Source organism: Nicotiana tabacum, chromosome 1, assembly GCF_000715075.1.
Source record: "Nicotiana tabacum cultivar K326 chromosome 1, ASM71507v2, whole genome shotgun sequence".
Taxonomy (NCBI): domain Eukaryota; kingdom Viridiplantae; phylum Streptophyta; class Magnoliopsida; order Solanales; family Solanaceae; genus Nicotiana; species Nicotiana tabacum.
Window position 1 is genome coordinate 217,813,553 of NC_134080.1, and position 15,091 is coordinate 217,828,643.

The window sequence follows — 15,091 nt, forward strand, 5'->3', positions numbered from 1 at the left end:
TGCCCACTCCTAAAAAGCAATGCATTTATTGTCTCTTTTGAATTTCTTTCCCTATCAGTAGGGAGCGTTCTTGGAACCCTCTTAGATAATAGATTACCTAGTTGCCCAACCTGTCTTTCCATGTTTCGAAAAGCTATTCCTAGTTCTTTGATAGATGCACCATGTTCTCGTATAGCCAAGCTATGGGTTTCAAAACGCTAATATGTCTTACTAATAAAATCCTTCATTAGATCTTTCATGTTAGAATGATTAGACTGTGGAGGTTGATATTGCTGTCTCTGCTAATTTTGAAAACCTAGAGCTCTTTGTCCCTGGGGTCTGGAGTTATTTTGCTACCATGAATTTAGGCTACCACTTGGTCAACCAAGAAAAGCTTGGGTGCCTCTGTCCTATAGGATTAAAATTATTAACACTCTGGTAGTTTCCTCTATCAAAGCTTCCCACAACATTTATCACTTCATCCGCAGCTAAGGCCTGACACTCATGTATTTAATGACTCATTCCACATAAATCACAAACTGGTGGTGGTTGGCTCTAGACCTTGGCTAAGGTCAACTTTCTTATCTCTTGGCCATAATATCTAGTTGGTTTTGTACCGCTGTGTTAGAATCTACTTGATGAACCCCAACTGATCGTCTTCTATTATTACTCTCTTCAGGCCACTGGTTAGCATCCTCAGATAGCTCATTAAGAATTGCCACAATCTCCTCAAGAGTCTTCTTTATTAAAGTGCCTCCAACTGCAGTGTTTAGAGTTCGTCTTGAGGGAGGTGTCAGTCCATCCCATTAGTCATGGAGTTGTATCCACAATTCAATCCCATTATGCTTACACTTCCTCACTATCTTGAATCTTTCCCAAGCCACAAAAACTGTTTCGATGTCCGTTAGGCAGAATTTGTGAATTTCCCTTCTGAACTTCACTATTTTTGAGAAGTATTTGTCAAGAAATTTTCTAGTCATATCTTCTCATGTCCTAATCGACCCTGTTGGTAAGCTACGAAGCCAGTGCTTTGTGTCATCCTTCAATGAAAAGGGGAATGCCCTTACGTATACTGCATCTTTTGATACTCTGTTGTACTGGAAGGTGTTCATGATTTCCTCAAAATCTTCAAGTGCGTGTTTGGATCTTCATTAACCTTCCTTCTCAAGACATATTTGTTCTGGATAGTTTGAAGCAAGCGTTGCTTCAACTCGAGATTATTTATTGCTACTGGTGGAGGTTTGACACTGGACAATCCCTGATTGTAGACTGGTTTGGCATAATCACCTAATGCTCTACCAGGCCTGGGTCCCGCATTCTCGAACTAGTCTTCAATCAAGGGTCGATTTAGATTGAATCTTTGCCCTTATCATCTTTAACAGTCTCCCCAGTAGCTCTACGGGTTGCCTCAGCTGCTATTCTTTCAGCTTCGTCTCTATGTTGTGATGCCTCTCTTGTAGCTACCTCTACCTCATCTTCACCGTTATTAGCCACGTGTTCTTGGGTTGAAGGTTGCCCCAAGAACTTTCTGGTGAGTTCTTTGTCTTTCCTCGACTATCACATACTCTTTTCTACCTCTGGATTGTATGAAATCAATTCCATTGAAGAAGATCAAGTCATACACCAGAGATGTCAAACTGTTCCCTACACACGGAAGAGGAAACCTATAATGAACAAAAAGAAAAAGAAAAATAAAATAAATTCCTGAATTAGCACCAAAAACTGTTTTGAACACTTGTGATTGTCAATCCCTCGCAATAGCGCCAAAATTTGACGAGCGCAAAACACAACACAAAATTATTGCTTGCTAGTCAAAGATAGTATAGTAAAATATCATCTCCAAAGGGATTGGATTTAAACAATGTTCGAATAATTTCTGGTTTAATTGCTATTAAGGAGGATTAACACTTGAGTTAAATGATTATTATGTTTAACTACTACAATAAAGCAATTGACAATTGACTGCAGAGAACTGGAGATTAGCATAGTTGGTTTCTTATAAATGTGAGGAACAAGGGTTTGACATGATAGGTGCAAGATATCTATTTGGGATTCAACTCTAGTTTAATTCACTCTAATGTTCTAATGATTCTCACAAATTCACTCGATGATTAGTTCAAACATATAGTCAGGACTCCTCTCTCGATTAAATCTTAATTCTACGAGGTGAACTAATATAAGCATTGTTAAGTGTGCAAGCATGCATTAATGAATTGGTCCTTAGGAAAACGTCTCTCGAATATTCTCCTAACTTGATTCAATCAGCAATTCAACAAGCTCTTTCGATTACTTAAGAGAATCAATGAATTAAATCAAATAAAATAATGCAAAGATAATTACCAAAATATTCCTCTTTCGATTAAATAGACCAGTGAATAAAGTTGCAACAATTCAAAACTCCATAAATGAATTCAAGCAAGAACTAGAGTTAAAATCCACAAATATTTATCAAAACACCATATCCGTTAAACCCTAAGGTAAATTACTCCATAATCATTGAGGAAGGCATCACAAATATAATTAAAGAACTAGAAAACATCAATCTAACACTACAATCCAAACTTCCGTATTGAATTAATGGAAGTCTTGTTGCTTCCAAAGCTCTCCCCAAAGCATCTAAGGTCAAAAGTTCCTTTAAAAATGTCTTTTTAGTGTATTTAAGTCATGTAGAAGTGAATCCGGGCGAAACTACATTTTCCAAGCCGAAACAGGAAAGTACTTTGAGAAATCACACACGCGCGCCTCCCCATGCGGGGCACTAGTGAGAAAGTTTAGAGATCAACTCCTGCCGGGCAGCACCACAAAAGCACTGCCGCGCCACCTTGGGCATCACGGTAATGGAATTTTGCTACTGGGTCAAGTTTTGCTTCATGATGAACAATTTAACTTTGCCCCTCATGAGGCACATCCTAACACATGACGTGTTAGTGGCCAACATCAGAAGGGTCTTGTTTTGCATTTTTCTCAAATTTCTTGGCACAAGGTGGCACATGACGAATTGCACGACGTGGAAATTGGCAATTATCAGAATGTTGAACTTCTTTCATTTTGCTGCACATTTTCATAGCACGACGTGGCATCCTTGGTTTATTTCCTTACATTTTTTCTTTGCATACTCGGTTTTGACAAGGAGCATAACCAAGTAAAACAGGCTTCACAACTCTGGGAAGAAACTTATCTGATCTGGGCAGGTAAATAGCAAAACACAAACATCCAATGACTCTCATCTGAGATAACTAAGGTGGCTTATTGTAAATCATTTCATAGGGTGACTTGTATCCAAGTACAGAAGAAGGAACTCTGTTGATTATATAAATTGTTGTCTCCACACAATGTCTCCAATATTGGATTGGTATATGCCCCTGAAATTTGATAGCTCTGGATATTTTCAAAAAATTTCGATGCCTCCTTTCCACCACTCCATTTTGGTGAGGAGTGTATGGACAAGAGCTTTGATGTACTATTCCATTGGATTAAAATAGCTCCTTACAACTGTAGTTAAAATAATCACTCCCATTGTTTGACCTAACAATTTTAACTGTTTTTCCAAATTGTGTCTTAACCATAATCAAGAATTTTTTTAGCAAGAAAACAACATCAGATTTAAGTCTCGTTAAACACCCAAGTCCACCTTGTACAATCATCAACCAGAGTAAAGAAATATTTCATCCCATTATAAGTAGGAATTCTGTAGGGACCCCAAGCATCCATATGAATTAAGTAAAAACTATTTATGCTCTTATTGTGACTTATTGGAAATGGCATCCTAGTTTGTCTAGCTAATGGACAAACTACACATTTATTTAATTGAGAACTTGTACAACTCTTTAGACTATCAATTCTCCTGAGTATCTGCATAGGCACATGTCACATTCGTTTGTGCCACATAGCTACATTCCCTATGTTAACTACTACAAATGAATGATGAATCTTTTGTGTTTGATATCCCCTATTGTAGACAAAATGTATAAGCCATCTTCCTCCCTATCAATCTCCTTTACCCTCCCAGACAAGAAATCCTGGAAGACATATAAGGTAGGAAAGAAGCCCACAAAATAATTCAATTCTTTTGTCACTTTAGATACAAACAAGAACCTAAAGGATGGTACATAAAGAACATGCTGAAGTATATGACCTCCACTAAGTTGACTGCCCCTATACCTATGATCCACCCAAAGTTTTTGATGTTAAGAACACTATTACAAAAGTAGTTACCTGCCATGTGTGCACTGGCATCACCTCCAATAGTAGTTTTGTTCAACATTTGCAAAAATTGTGCAACTTGTTCCTGAGTAAACATTTGAGTAGGCAACTGAGCAAGTGTTGCAGGTGTGTTGACAGGCAGTCTGTTTTCCTCCAGTTGGGCTATATTTGCTTTGCGTTTGGCCTTGAAATCTGCCGGATAACCAATGAGCTGATAACAATATTTCTTTAAATGTCCTGTTTTGCCACAATAATCACATTTCATTAGCTTGCAACAAGCTTCCTTGGTATGCCCTTTCTGGTGGCAAAACTCACATTCCAGATTATAGGTCCTCCTTTGTTTATTGCATGGCTGTTGGCTCATTGTATCCAGAATTCCCCAGAAAGTTGCTCCCAACCGATCTCCTACTTTCATCGTGAATAACCATTGCATATGCTTGATTAATGGTTGGAACATTAGGCATCACTAGGATCTGTCCTCTAGCTTGCTCAAAACTATCATTCAGACCCATTAAAATTTGCAATAGACGTTGGAATTCTAATTGATCAGCGTACTCCTTAGAAGATGGTGGTGGGAGGATCGAATCATACTCTGGCCACAAATCCTTCAACTTTGTAAAATACACTGACACAGAGGATGATCCCTGCACTGAAGTAAAAATCTCTTTATGCAAATAGTAGAGTCTCGATGCATTTACCGTGTCAAACCACTCTTGCAATTCAGCCTACACCGTCTGTGCATTTGAGGAAAATAATACATCAGTGTGTAATTCTTTACTCACATTACTCATTAGCCATGAAGTAACAATAGAATTACATCTCTCCCATTAATTCCCTAATTCCACACCAAAATCAGCTTTGCATGTGGATCTATCAACGAGACAGAGCTTATTTTTTCCTAATAATGCGACTTTCATCGCACGACTCCAGATTATGTAGTTTTCCATTCCTATCAGCAGTAGTCCAACGAACATCAATCCTGGTCCATCACATGGATATTGGTAGAGTGGATGATTGTGATCGAGATTCATTATTCCTCCTCCAGTCGTGATACCAACGCCGCTGTTCATGGTGGCTCCGCTAAGCTTAGAATTGCTCGAATTTTCCTCAATCGCCATCACTCACACAGAATTAGTGCTTTAGCAAAAAACAATAGAAAAATTGAGCGAATTCTCGCGATTTTTCTTCAATTCCATGAAAAATCCCTAGAATCATTCAACTATAGCTCTGAACCAGTCAACCGTAGCTCTGATACCATGTTAGATTGCAGAATTGAGATGAAGAATTGAAGAACAAAGATGAACAACAGAGAGAGAGAGAAAGCTTCACGATATTTTCTCATTCATTCTTGAATTTGTACAGTGCACGTATATATATATATATATATATCTAACTAACTAATTTAACAGTTGTCAGCTAACTAATTATATCTAACTCTATTTAACTAATAACAACATACTAGTTGTAGTTAACTTAAGTAACTCCACATATTATCTCATTAATTCCCTTTTGCCAAATAATATATTTGCCCATTCAGCTCCTTCTTCTCCATCTCTTCTTCTTCGCCAAGAATACCACAATTCTTCAATTGTAGAAGCTTAAATTTCTTATTTCGCAATGAAAACTGGAAGATAATAATTGATTATTATTAAAATTATTTGAATATTGGTAATTGATCACGCCCAACTATGTCTTATGAATGACAAAGCGGTCGTTGCAAATATAATCTGGTTTTTAAGTCCGGAGACGAATCCTCAAGGAACTAACCTATCTATTACAACTCTTGGTGATACTATTACCAGCTCAAACAATTTTCAGATGCAGGATTTTTTATCAATAAATATTGATTTTTTTGTTTAACTAATTCAAAATGATATTAAAACTAACAAAATGCTAAACCAAAGATAATTCAATGGTACAAAGGTTTAGGGTATTGATTTCCCCAATTGGTAGTTTAAGTCTTAACCCTTTTGCTATAATCTCGCCATAATACTCTATGAGGATTATGAGTTATGGGTTATCGCAATTATCTCACGATCAACTACGATAATTTACTAGAGCATTCTCTCGAACTACTCTAGCTGATAATTTATGTAGCTCGGAATTATCCCACCAAAGTTTCGTTATCTCTAACCCCACTTTTAAGTTCAAGTAATGAATCATTTCAATTACCCAAAAGTGGTATTGTTCAACAGCAGTCTAACCTAGTATTCTTTCTAAAGCAACACAAGGCAATTAGACACGATTAATCAAGGGCCCATTCAATTAATCACCACACAAAATATAGTTGAACAATTATATAATAAACCCGGCTCGACTATAACAAAATTGAGTCAAAACTTCATCCAACAATTGGTTCCAGCAACCTTAGATTAGATGTTTAGCTACTCATAGCAAATCAAGATAAAACTACAAAAGTATTCATAATGTGCAATTGAAATAATAAAGAGAAGATAGAAAAACTCTAATATTTGGTTGCTCTTCTCACACTTGTTCTTGCCTCCAAATTCGTCTAACAACAAGCTTTTTAAAACTTTCTTGGGCGAGTTTCTTGAGTTTATAAGGGTTTGGAATAAGTTTTCCCCGATTTACACTTTAGTCCCAAAAGTTCTGGGCAGCTACACAGTCTACCGCTGCCGCGACAGAACGCGGCTCGACTTCGATGAATCTCAAACATTCTGCCTCGCTTCCTTGGCCTGCCGCGGTCCACCGCGGTCGCGGTGGCCTTCAGCCCAGTCCTCCTTTGTTCTTTCTTGCTTATTTTCGCTCGGGTTCTTCTTGATTGGCCTTTTATCCACATTATTGACTCCTAAAACACTCTATATTCTCTTCCTAACTCAGATTAGTCCCTGCGAAGCAAAAGAACACTAATTGGAGTATTTTGTTATCATTTAGCCTTTAAAACAACAATAAAGCATAATGTATTTAGGGTGTAAATATCGTCTATATAGCCTATTATCAGTAATTCATGCTTAAATTTTTAGTTCAAGTAGTGATTCAATAATTTATTTTAAAAATCTCAAAACTTCATTGTTTGTCTTTAGAATGTGTTGAAGAAGACAAAGTGGTCTTCTTGATTTGGTACCTTTTTTTAACTAAATTGACGATTGGGTATCATTTGGGTTGGTATTTTATATGCTTTAGTTAAAATTTGAGATCATTTGGAATAAATTTGGATGGTTTGATCGAAATGAGAATTGTAAATTCGAAGAATATTTTGTTGAACAATGCACTTATCAATTATGTCAATTGGATTGATTTCGACAATTTAATAGATAGGTCGAATACAAATAACACAAAGTCATATAATAGAGTTGAGTTTAGTGAATAATTGAACAAGCACAAAATCATGCCAACCTTATAGACTTTAATTGAACAAATATGTCGATTACATATAACACAAAATAATACCAATCTCGTAGAATTTAGTGACTTATTGAATAAGCACAAAATTATTTCAATCGGGTAGAACTTGTAAATAATTATCAATATAGGTAGAGTAAATATAACATAAACTCTACTAATCAGGCAGAGAAATCCATGAAGAGCAATAACTGTGTGCAAGTTTGAGGGTCATTTTTAAATACATTTAAAACGAGGACTTTATTTAACGATCAGCTCCTTATAGGGCCAATCCTGTCAATCACCCGTTGTGATAAGATAAAGTTATTCAATATCGCTGTCCTGAAGTTTGAATTGCAATTTTGTTCATAAACCATGCAAAGCAATGCCACAACAATTTTCTTTGCAATGGTAATTCAAGTTTTGACAATGTTTTGACTTAATAAGCCTAATGGTTCAAGATATGTTACTGTCTGAAATTTATAAAAAAATTGCACTATTTTGCTTTTATTAGAAGTCAATACTTTGTATATACACGAGGAAGAAGGTTGGGGTTGGGGGGGGGGGGGAAGCACGAGGAGGCAGGCAGCACGAAGTGGCTAAAATTTAAATATGTTGTAAACTGCGACTGCATTTTAAATAGCACCATCAAAATACACTAAATTGTAAGACCAATATGCAAGCACCAGTAACCTATAGATCACACGAAGACAACTGTGGAAAGGCAAAAATTTACTTGCATTCATGTTTATGTCAAGTCAATAAATGCATGGTATGTGCTTGCAAATAGACTTTTATTAATTTTACTATAGTTAATTACTATATATTCTCACATTATTAAATCACTTAACTGTGAGAAACTGATATAATTTAATATAAACACCTAATGTGATAAGCTCGAACTGTGGAAGATCATGGATTCTTGATTCTGTTTCATTCAATCAATCAATCACTATTAATAACAGAGTATTCAACTTGTGTTGTATTTGCAACCATTTTAAAACACAATTTGGTACTTTTGACACACACAATTACTGTGAATCAGACACATATAGATGAGATTTCATACCCAATAAAGGAAAAAAAAAAGACTTCAACAATCACAAAGATAAATTTTGTACTTTTTTCAAATTTTATAAGAAATGTGTGAATGCAAAGATTATCTTTGCAGGAGAGAAATTAGGCTGCACCCTTGAGTTTCTTGGCAATACCGGCAATGTATTTACCTTGGTGAAACGCCTGCTGCAATTCAAGATCGGATGGCTGTCTCGAGCCATCCCCAGCAAATGTTCCCGCCCCATATGGACTTCCTCCTTTCACTTTCTCCATTTCAAACATACCAGCACCGAATGTGTATCCGATAGGTACAAAGATCATCCCGTGGTGAACAAGCTGAGTTATCGCAGTCAACCTACCAAAGACCTTGGGTTAAGAAAAATATCAAGGAAGACAATGGAAGTTATCAGGTCACTAAACATGTTTAGTTATATTAATTTGTGTGAAATATGATCATACGGTGTAGTTTCTTGGCCACCGCCTTGGGATCCAGTGCTATAGAATATGCCGGCAGGCTTGCCAGCTAGTTGTTGTGTTCTCCATAGACCTCCAGTTGCATCAAGGAATGCTTTAAACTGAGCAGCCATCATTCCGAATCTCGTAGGGAATCCAAAAATGATACCATCTGCTTCAGCAAGCTCTTGAGGTGTTATAACAGCCACATCACTCTTTGGAGGTGCACTCATTTTTGCTAGCACATCTTCCGACAGCGTTTCAGGTACCTGTACCACAAAAAAAAAGGTACGCTTCATAAACAAACGAATATGATTAAGCAATGCGCGAACTACAGACTCCAGCATGTCCGAGATCGGACAATAGAAAATGGACCAGTTACATTCTTCACATGAAAGAGAGTACTCTCTGAATATGAAGAAGCAAGCAGTTTCTAAGCTTGACGATTGACTTCAGATTGCTCAAACAGTTGGTAGCGATTTGCATAGGCCACTTAATTGGAGCTCTGCTTTGCCTTAATGCTGGCACTGGCCTTCTCTAAATTTTCCACTAATTTTCTGGATTTGTTTACTACTTATTCGTCACGTACCGAGATGCAAGAAATACAGGAGAAAACCACTGAACAAAGACAACAAAGAAGAATGGAGCAGAACAATTATCAAAATTAGCATAGACCAATTTGTTCCTTTCAGTAACCTAAACCAATTTGATTGACTCAATATGGTCCTTCCACTAAACCCATCAATTTGTTTCGTGAAGATTGAGAAAGCTTTACTTTAACAGACCCAAAGTGCATAAGGATCTAGGTTGTTAGGACAAATAAGTGAAAGAGAACAATCACATATAGAAGATAAGATTATGTGGTTCAGTAAAATTGCCTGTCCACGGCTGCTTAAGAGAAGAATGAGTTCTATACTTTGTTCATTTCTATTAAAAAAACTCTGACATGACAAGGATTATGCCATTATAGGTATCTACAGATGAAAACTAAAGCTACAGCTCTGAGCCCGACTAATTAAGCTCCAGCACTATTGCCCCTTCCAGTAGCAGCTTTTTGTACTAAACAAGAATGGTTTAGAGCTAGACAAATCAAACTGACTCTCGTACTCCATTTAGGTTTCACATCAATACCATCTAAAAGTGACAAAAATGACTCTCTTAACATAGAAACAACTTAGCCAGAAAACCTTTAAAGAGTTGTAAGGCGATACACAAAACTACCAAAAAGTTGCAGTAGCTGACTCATTCTTGGTAAATGAAAAACTTGCAGATATTTCTCTAGATTAGCATATCGTAAATTTTATCCAAAAGAAAAAAAATCAAAAGACAAAGTAGCACCTACTTGCCACAATTTAGCTTCAACTCCTTCAACAGAAGCTGCCCCTTTCTTTATCTCTTCTGCTAGTTTCTCCACATGACCATACATTGAATAGTATCTGTTGATAAAATAAAATGTCAGCTATCATTATTCAATGGATCCGCGATACAAAGCATGCAACTCAATTACTCAAAGATTTAAGAAAATAGCAATTTGTCCCTCTTTCCAATCAGATTTACTAACTAGTTGCTGATCCCTTTACTCCGACTGCTATTCATCTCTATTTTCAGTTCAAGAAATACATTATTGCTGTACCATGTGGCCGTCACATTTTGCGTACCCAGATCCTAAACTTCCAAAGAAACTATTATGAATCCGACTCCATTGGACTAAAAATGGGTTACATATAGCTTCATTCTAAAATACCATCAAGGCCAAACAAATTAAACCTAATATCCCTCAGCATAACATTGTTTGTAACTTTAACCACTTCTAATAATTTTGTCTTCTTTCGTTTTCTAGTTTTTTAATGGACTCGTTTCTCAGATGGTCCATATCTTTGAATAGTATACCAAACCAGAGGCGGATGCAATGTGGTAGCTACGGGTTCAATTGAACCCATAACTTTCGACGCGGAGTAGAAATTTATGTGTAAAAATTCATTAAAATTACCAAAATTAATAGATTTGAACCCATAACTTTAAAAATATAATGGGTTCAATATTAAAAATTTTAAAAGTTGAACCCATATAATTCCTGGATCCGCTTCTGTACCAAACAAGTCGAATATAGGCTAAATTCTTGTTTCCTACTATAGATTCACCCTATTCTACTACCTGGAAGAAAAGGTGACCCAGAACACGAACACAGCAGTTGCAGGGGTAGCCAATCCCCGAACCGCTCTAAGCAATTCGACATGCCAAATAGTACTTCAGAGAAAAGAAGAGTACTACTACATTTGATTTTCAGATCATTAATGTCAAACAAAGATGAGTACTACTACACCCACTATTATGTTTTAGTAGCGCGTGGAGCACAGTATATACTCCCTCTGTCCCAGTTTTTATGATGCACTTACCTTTTTATTTTGTCCCAAAGAGAATGATACAATTCTATATTTAGAAATAATTTCACTTTAAGTTTCCAATTGTATCCTTAATTATATGATTTATAGCTACACAAATATATATAGTAACTTGTTTTAAACCACAAGTTTCAAAGGTCTTTCTTTTTTCCTTAAAACCTCTGTGCCTCGTCAAACTGCATTACATAAAATGGGACAGAGGAAGTATAATTTTAATCAAAATTGTACAGCTCTATATATAAAGTGGCGGATCCAGAAGGACTGTATGAGTTCTGCTGAACCTATCAACCCTATATTAATATGTGGAACACAAGTTTATATAGTGTTAGATATGCGCGCGTGTGTAAAACTCACACTTTCAACTCATAATCCTCAATATCTAAATCCTGAATTTGCCATTATATATGTAGTTCAACCTCACCCGCTGCTCAAATACTACATCCACACTTGACATCATACTACGTGAAATTAATTAAAAAAAAAACTAAATCAATGCAATGAACAATTCATCGGCCCAAACATTTCCTGCAAATTGTGCTTTATCATTTCAAGACGAGTAACCAACAGATCCTTGTAATTTAAAACAAAATTTATTTAAACAGAGCAACAGGAAGCTAAAATGGAATCCATCATTTACTATAAATTAAAGTACGAATTCGTTGAATGAAAATCACATCAGTAACGCTCAATCGTTGATTAATTGATCACAAATTGAACACGAAATTGATCAAATTGAATGCAAATTCAGTAGAACACGAATTTTTAATTATTATTTTTTCAAAAAACAGCTGAAAAGCAAAGCGAAAAAGATGAAAAGAATACTCACACGATGTAAACTTTGGTAGCCATTTTGGGGATTTGGTTAGATTTAGACCTTCGCTTCTCGAAAGAAAAATGGGGTAACTGTCTTTCTCTTTATAGTTGGGAAGAACAGTAAGAGGATTTGGACTACAGCTAATTGCAGAGATTATTTTTTTAATAATATTTATTAAAAAAACATTTTTGAATTTTTAATTTGCTAATAAAAAATTATGACTTGGATGAATTTGTGTTTGTTTTTAGAGTTTATGTTACGTGCGTGTAAAACTTTACAATCAGATTAAGTTTATCTACAATAATAAATTTTACATATAAGCTTTTATATGGTAAGTAAAAAAATTAGAGTAAAAACTTGCAATAACCGGCTAAATTGTATTGATAGTGTTAAAAAATTAATCAATCAAAATATATATATATATATATATATATATATATATATATATATATATATATATACATATATACATATATATATAATTTAAATTATTTTTTTATATTACCAAGTGTTCATGGCACGAATGAAATTTTCATTCTTAACTGTATATCTTGTGTTTGAGTCTGGTGAAGGATGAATTTCTTGATAAGGACGAAGGAGTATTTTATCTCTTAGTCGTATATTTAATACAATTTAAATTAGTTGAATCAGTGAATTTCGAATATCAGATACCTAAACTCAAAAATCATCTATATACATAACCTTTTTTTTTAATAAAAAGCTAAGTTTCTTGTTCTTCATATTTTTAAAATTTTTCATTTTTTTAGGATGGAGAAAAAACATTTTTTTTGTGTGCCCTATGAGGGAATATCAAGGTGGTGGGGGATTTAAATTGACATAGGAAGTTAGGAATAATTAGTGTAGTAATTAATTTACACAATGTTAGTGGACAATGCTTGACACGTCCATCATCAATTCTTAATGATTATTCACGTCTCTATTTCTCCTTTTTCCTTTTCATGTTTTCTTGCTTATATTATATTAGTTCCTAATTTGATAGACAAAGTTATCTATATTAATATTATGAGAGACAATAAATATTTTGGAGAATTAATTAAGGTGTGCAATAATTAGATCAAACACCACGATTATTAAAAAAATCTATTAGATGGACGGTGGCAAAGAAATCAGAACAAACTCTTCATTTAAGTATATGGAAGAGGGTAAGAATGGAAGAGATAATAGCATATACTTCCATCCAAATATATTATTATATAAATAAAAAATCAACTTTAATATTTAAATGTACTTTTCATCACATATTACTTATTAATAATTTTTAATCAGTTAATCTGATCATCAAGAATTATGGTGGGATGATCAGGATCCCTTTACTTTTAACCAAAGGTCTCAAATTTGAACACTGAAAATAGAAAAAATTCTGGTAAACCGGGTTTTCCCTTTTAATGTGCTTTACATGGTGCGAATTGATCGAAACAACAAAACAAATCGAATTCGAATTAATCAAAACAACAAAACAAATATCTAATATCGACTAAGAAACCAAAGAAAAGTTAATTGCTCTTGGTCTAAAGGAAATTCAATGAGAAGGCATGAGTGGATAAGTTTGACTAGCTCCACCTGTCTAAAAAGTTCAAAGAGGAACACTTAAAATAATTCACTTTTACCACCAAAGAATGTGGTGCGGTGGATGCGACTACTCTTTCTTTAACCAGAGGTCTCGGGTTCGAGCCCTGAGTATGGAAAATCGAATGGGGCCCTACGAGACGCGAATTCCTATAATCGGGCTCCAATATGTGTACTGGACACCGAGCGGGCAACAAAAAAATTATTCACTTTTGCCCATTCTAAGGTATAGGTATGGACATTTGACATTGCCCCATGACTACTTGCCTTGCACTTTCAGCCTTACCAAACTTCTCAATTATCATCACTCATTAAAGTTTTTCCCTTTCTTTTCTTGATTGGACTTTTTTAACGTGTAAAATACTTCTGATATTATAAAATAATAGTAATACTATTTGCTTTAAATTATGATTGATAGGAGGGTCCAAATGTATTATATCTTCCTTTGTTTCACATTAACAAGTTTCATAATGATGCCTTTAATATAAAGATAATCTTCTATAGATTTTACATCTAAAATTGGAACTCCCTATAACATAAATCATTGAATTAGAAATATGGTAATTTATTAAAGGGAAACGAGAAAGGGAGCGAATAGGAATAGATATCCCAATAGTCTTAACCGCAAAGGGTAGATCATGCTACGCGCTGTGCGTATCATTTTACATATTGATCGTTTTGAACAAAAAGCAAACTTTTGGGTGGAATTTTCATATTTTGTCGAATATCACCACTCTCAAGTCTCAATAGCTACATACACAACATCATCATCTTGGAAGGGATATTCCCCTTTCTTGAAACTATAACAATAAAGATCTACTTAGCAGAAAATAACTCAGAAATAACCTCTTTATCTTCGTATTCATTATCCTCCTCAGACCTCACTTGTAGGATTATACTGCATTTATTGTTGTTTGTTGTTGTTACCAGAAAATGACTACTAGGTCTTAGCAGCAGAAAATTCAAACTCTGATTCAGAGGATTCATGTCAAATATTCTTGCTACTTACAATTTCTTCTCTTTTTAGTTCACTGATTCTTATAACAGAATAAGAGAATACACAATGAAAACCAAGAATACAACTACTATTCTAAACCCTAGCAAGTTGAAGTCGATCATATGAATCATTAATGTCCATGTCGCTCTATTTAAACACATCGGAATCTAATGAAAAGCATCAAACAACTGAAAGAGTTTGCGGTGAAGGGTTGAGTTGCGTATAGGTCAATAGATCGTTGGATTTGAAATCGAACTA

At 35.1% G+C, this 15,091-nt stretch overlaps 1 protein-coding gene across 3 annotated transcripts; it reads right to left on the reverse strand.

The window, feature by feature from the left end:
* Window positions 1–6,544: 6,544 nt before the first annotated feature.
* LOC107786342 (putative NAD(P)H dehydrogenase (quinone) FQR1-like 1) lies at window positions 6,545–12,416 on the reverse strand. Of its 3 annotated transcripts, none has more exons than XM_075257108.1 (5): window positions 12,262–12,416; window positions 10,376–10,469; window positions 9,040–9,302; window positions 8,751–8,935; window positions 6,545–7,031 (listed from the first exon to the last, which is right to left on the reverse strand). In XM_075257108.1, exons 1-5 carry the CDS (start codon window positions 12,282–12,284, stop codon window positions 7,015–7,017), a joined length of 582 nt encoding a protein of 193 aa, XP_075113209.1. In that variant the 5' UTR covers window positions 12,285–12,416; the 3' UTR covers window positions 6,545–7,014. The 3 variants fall into 3 exon arrangements, with proteins under 3 accessions (XP_075113209.1, XP_075113204.1, XP_016463295.1); XM_075257103.1 differs by having other exon boundaries at window positions 7,000–7,049; XM_016607809.2 differs by lacking the exon at window positions 6,545–7,031 and having other exon boundaries at window positions 8,442–8,935.
* Between the last annotated feature and the right edge of the window lie 2,675 nt (window positions 12,417–15,091).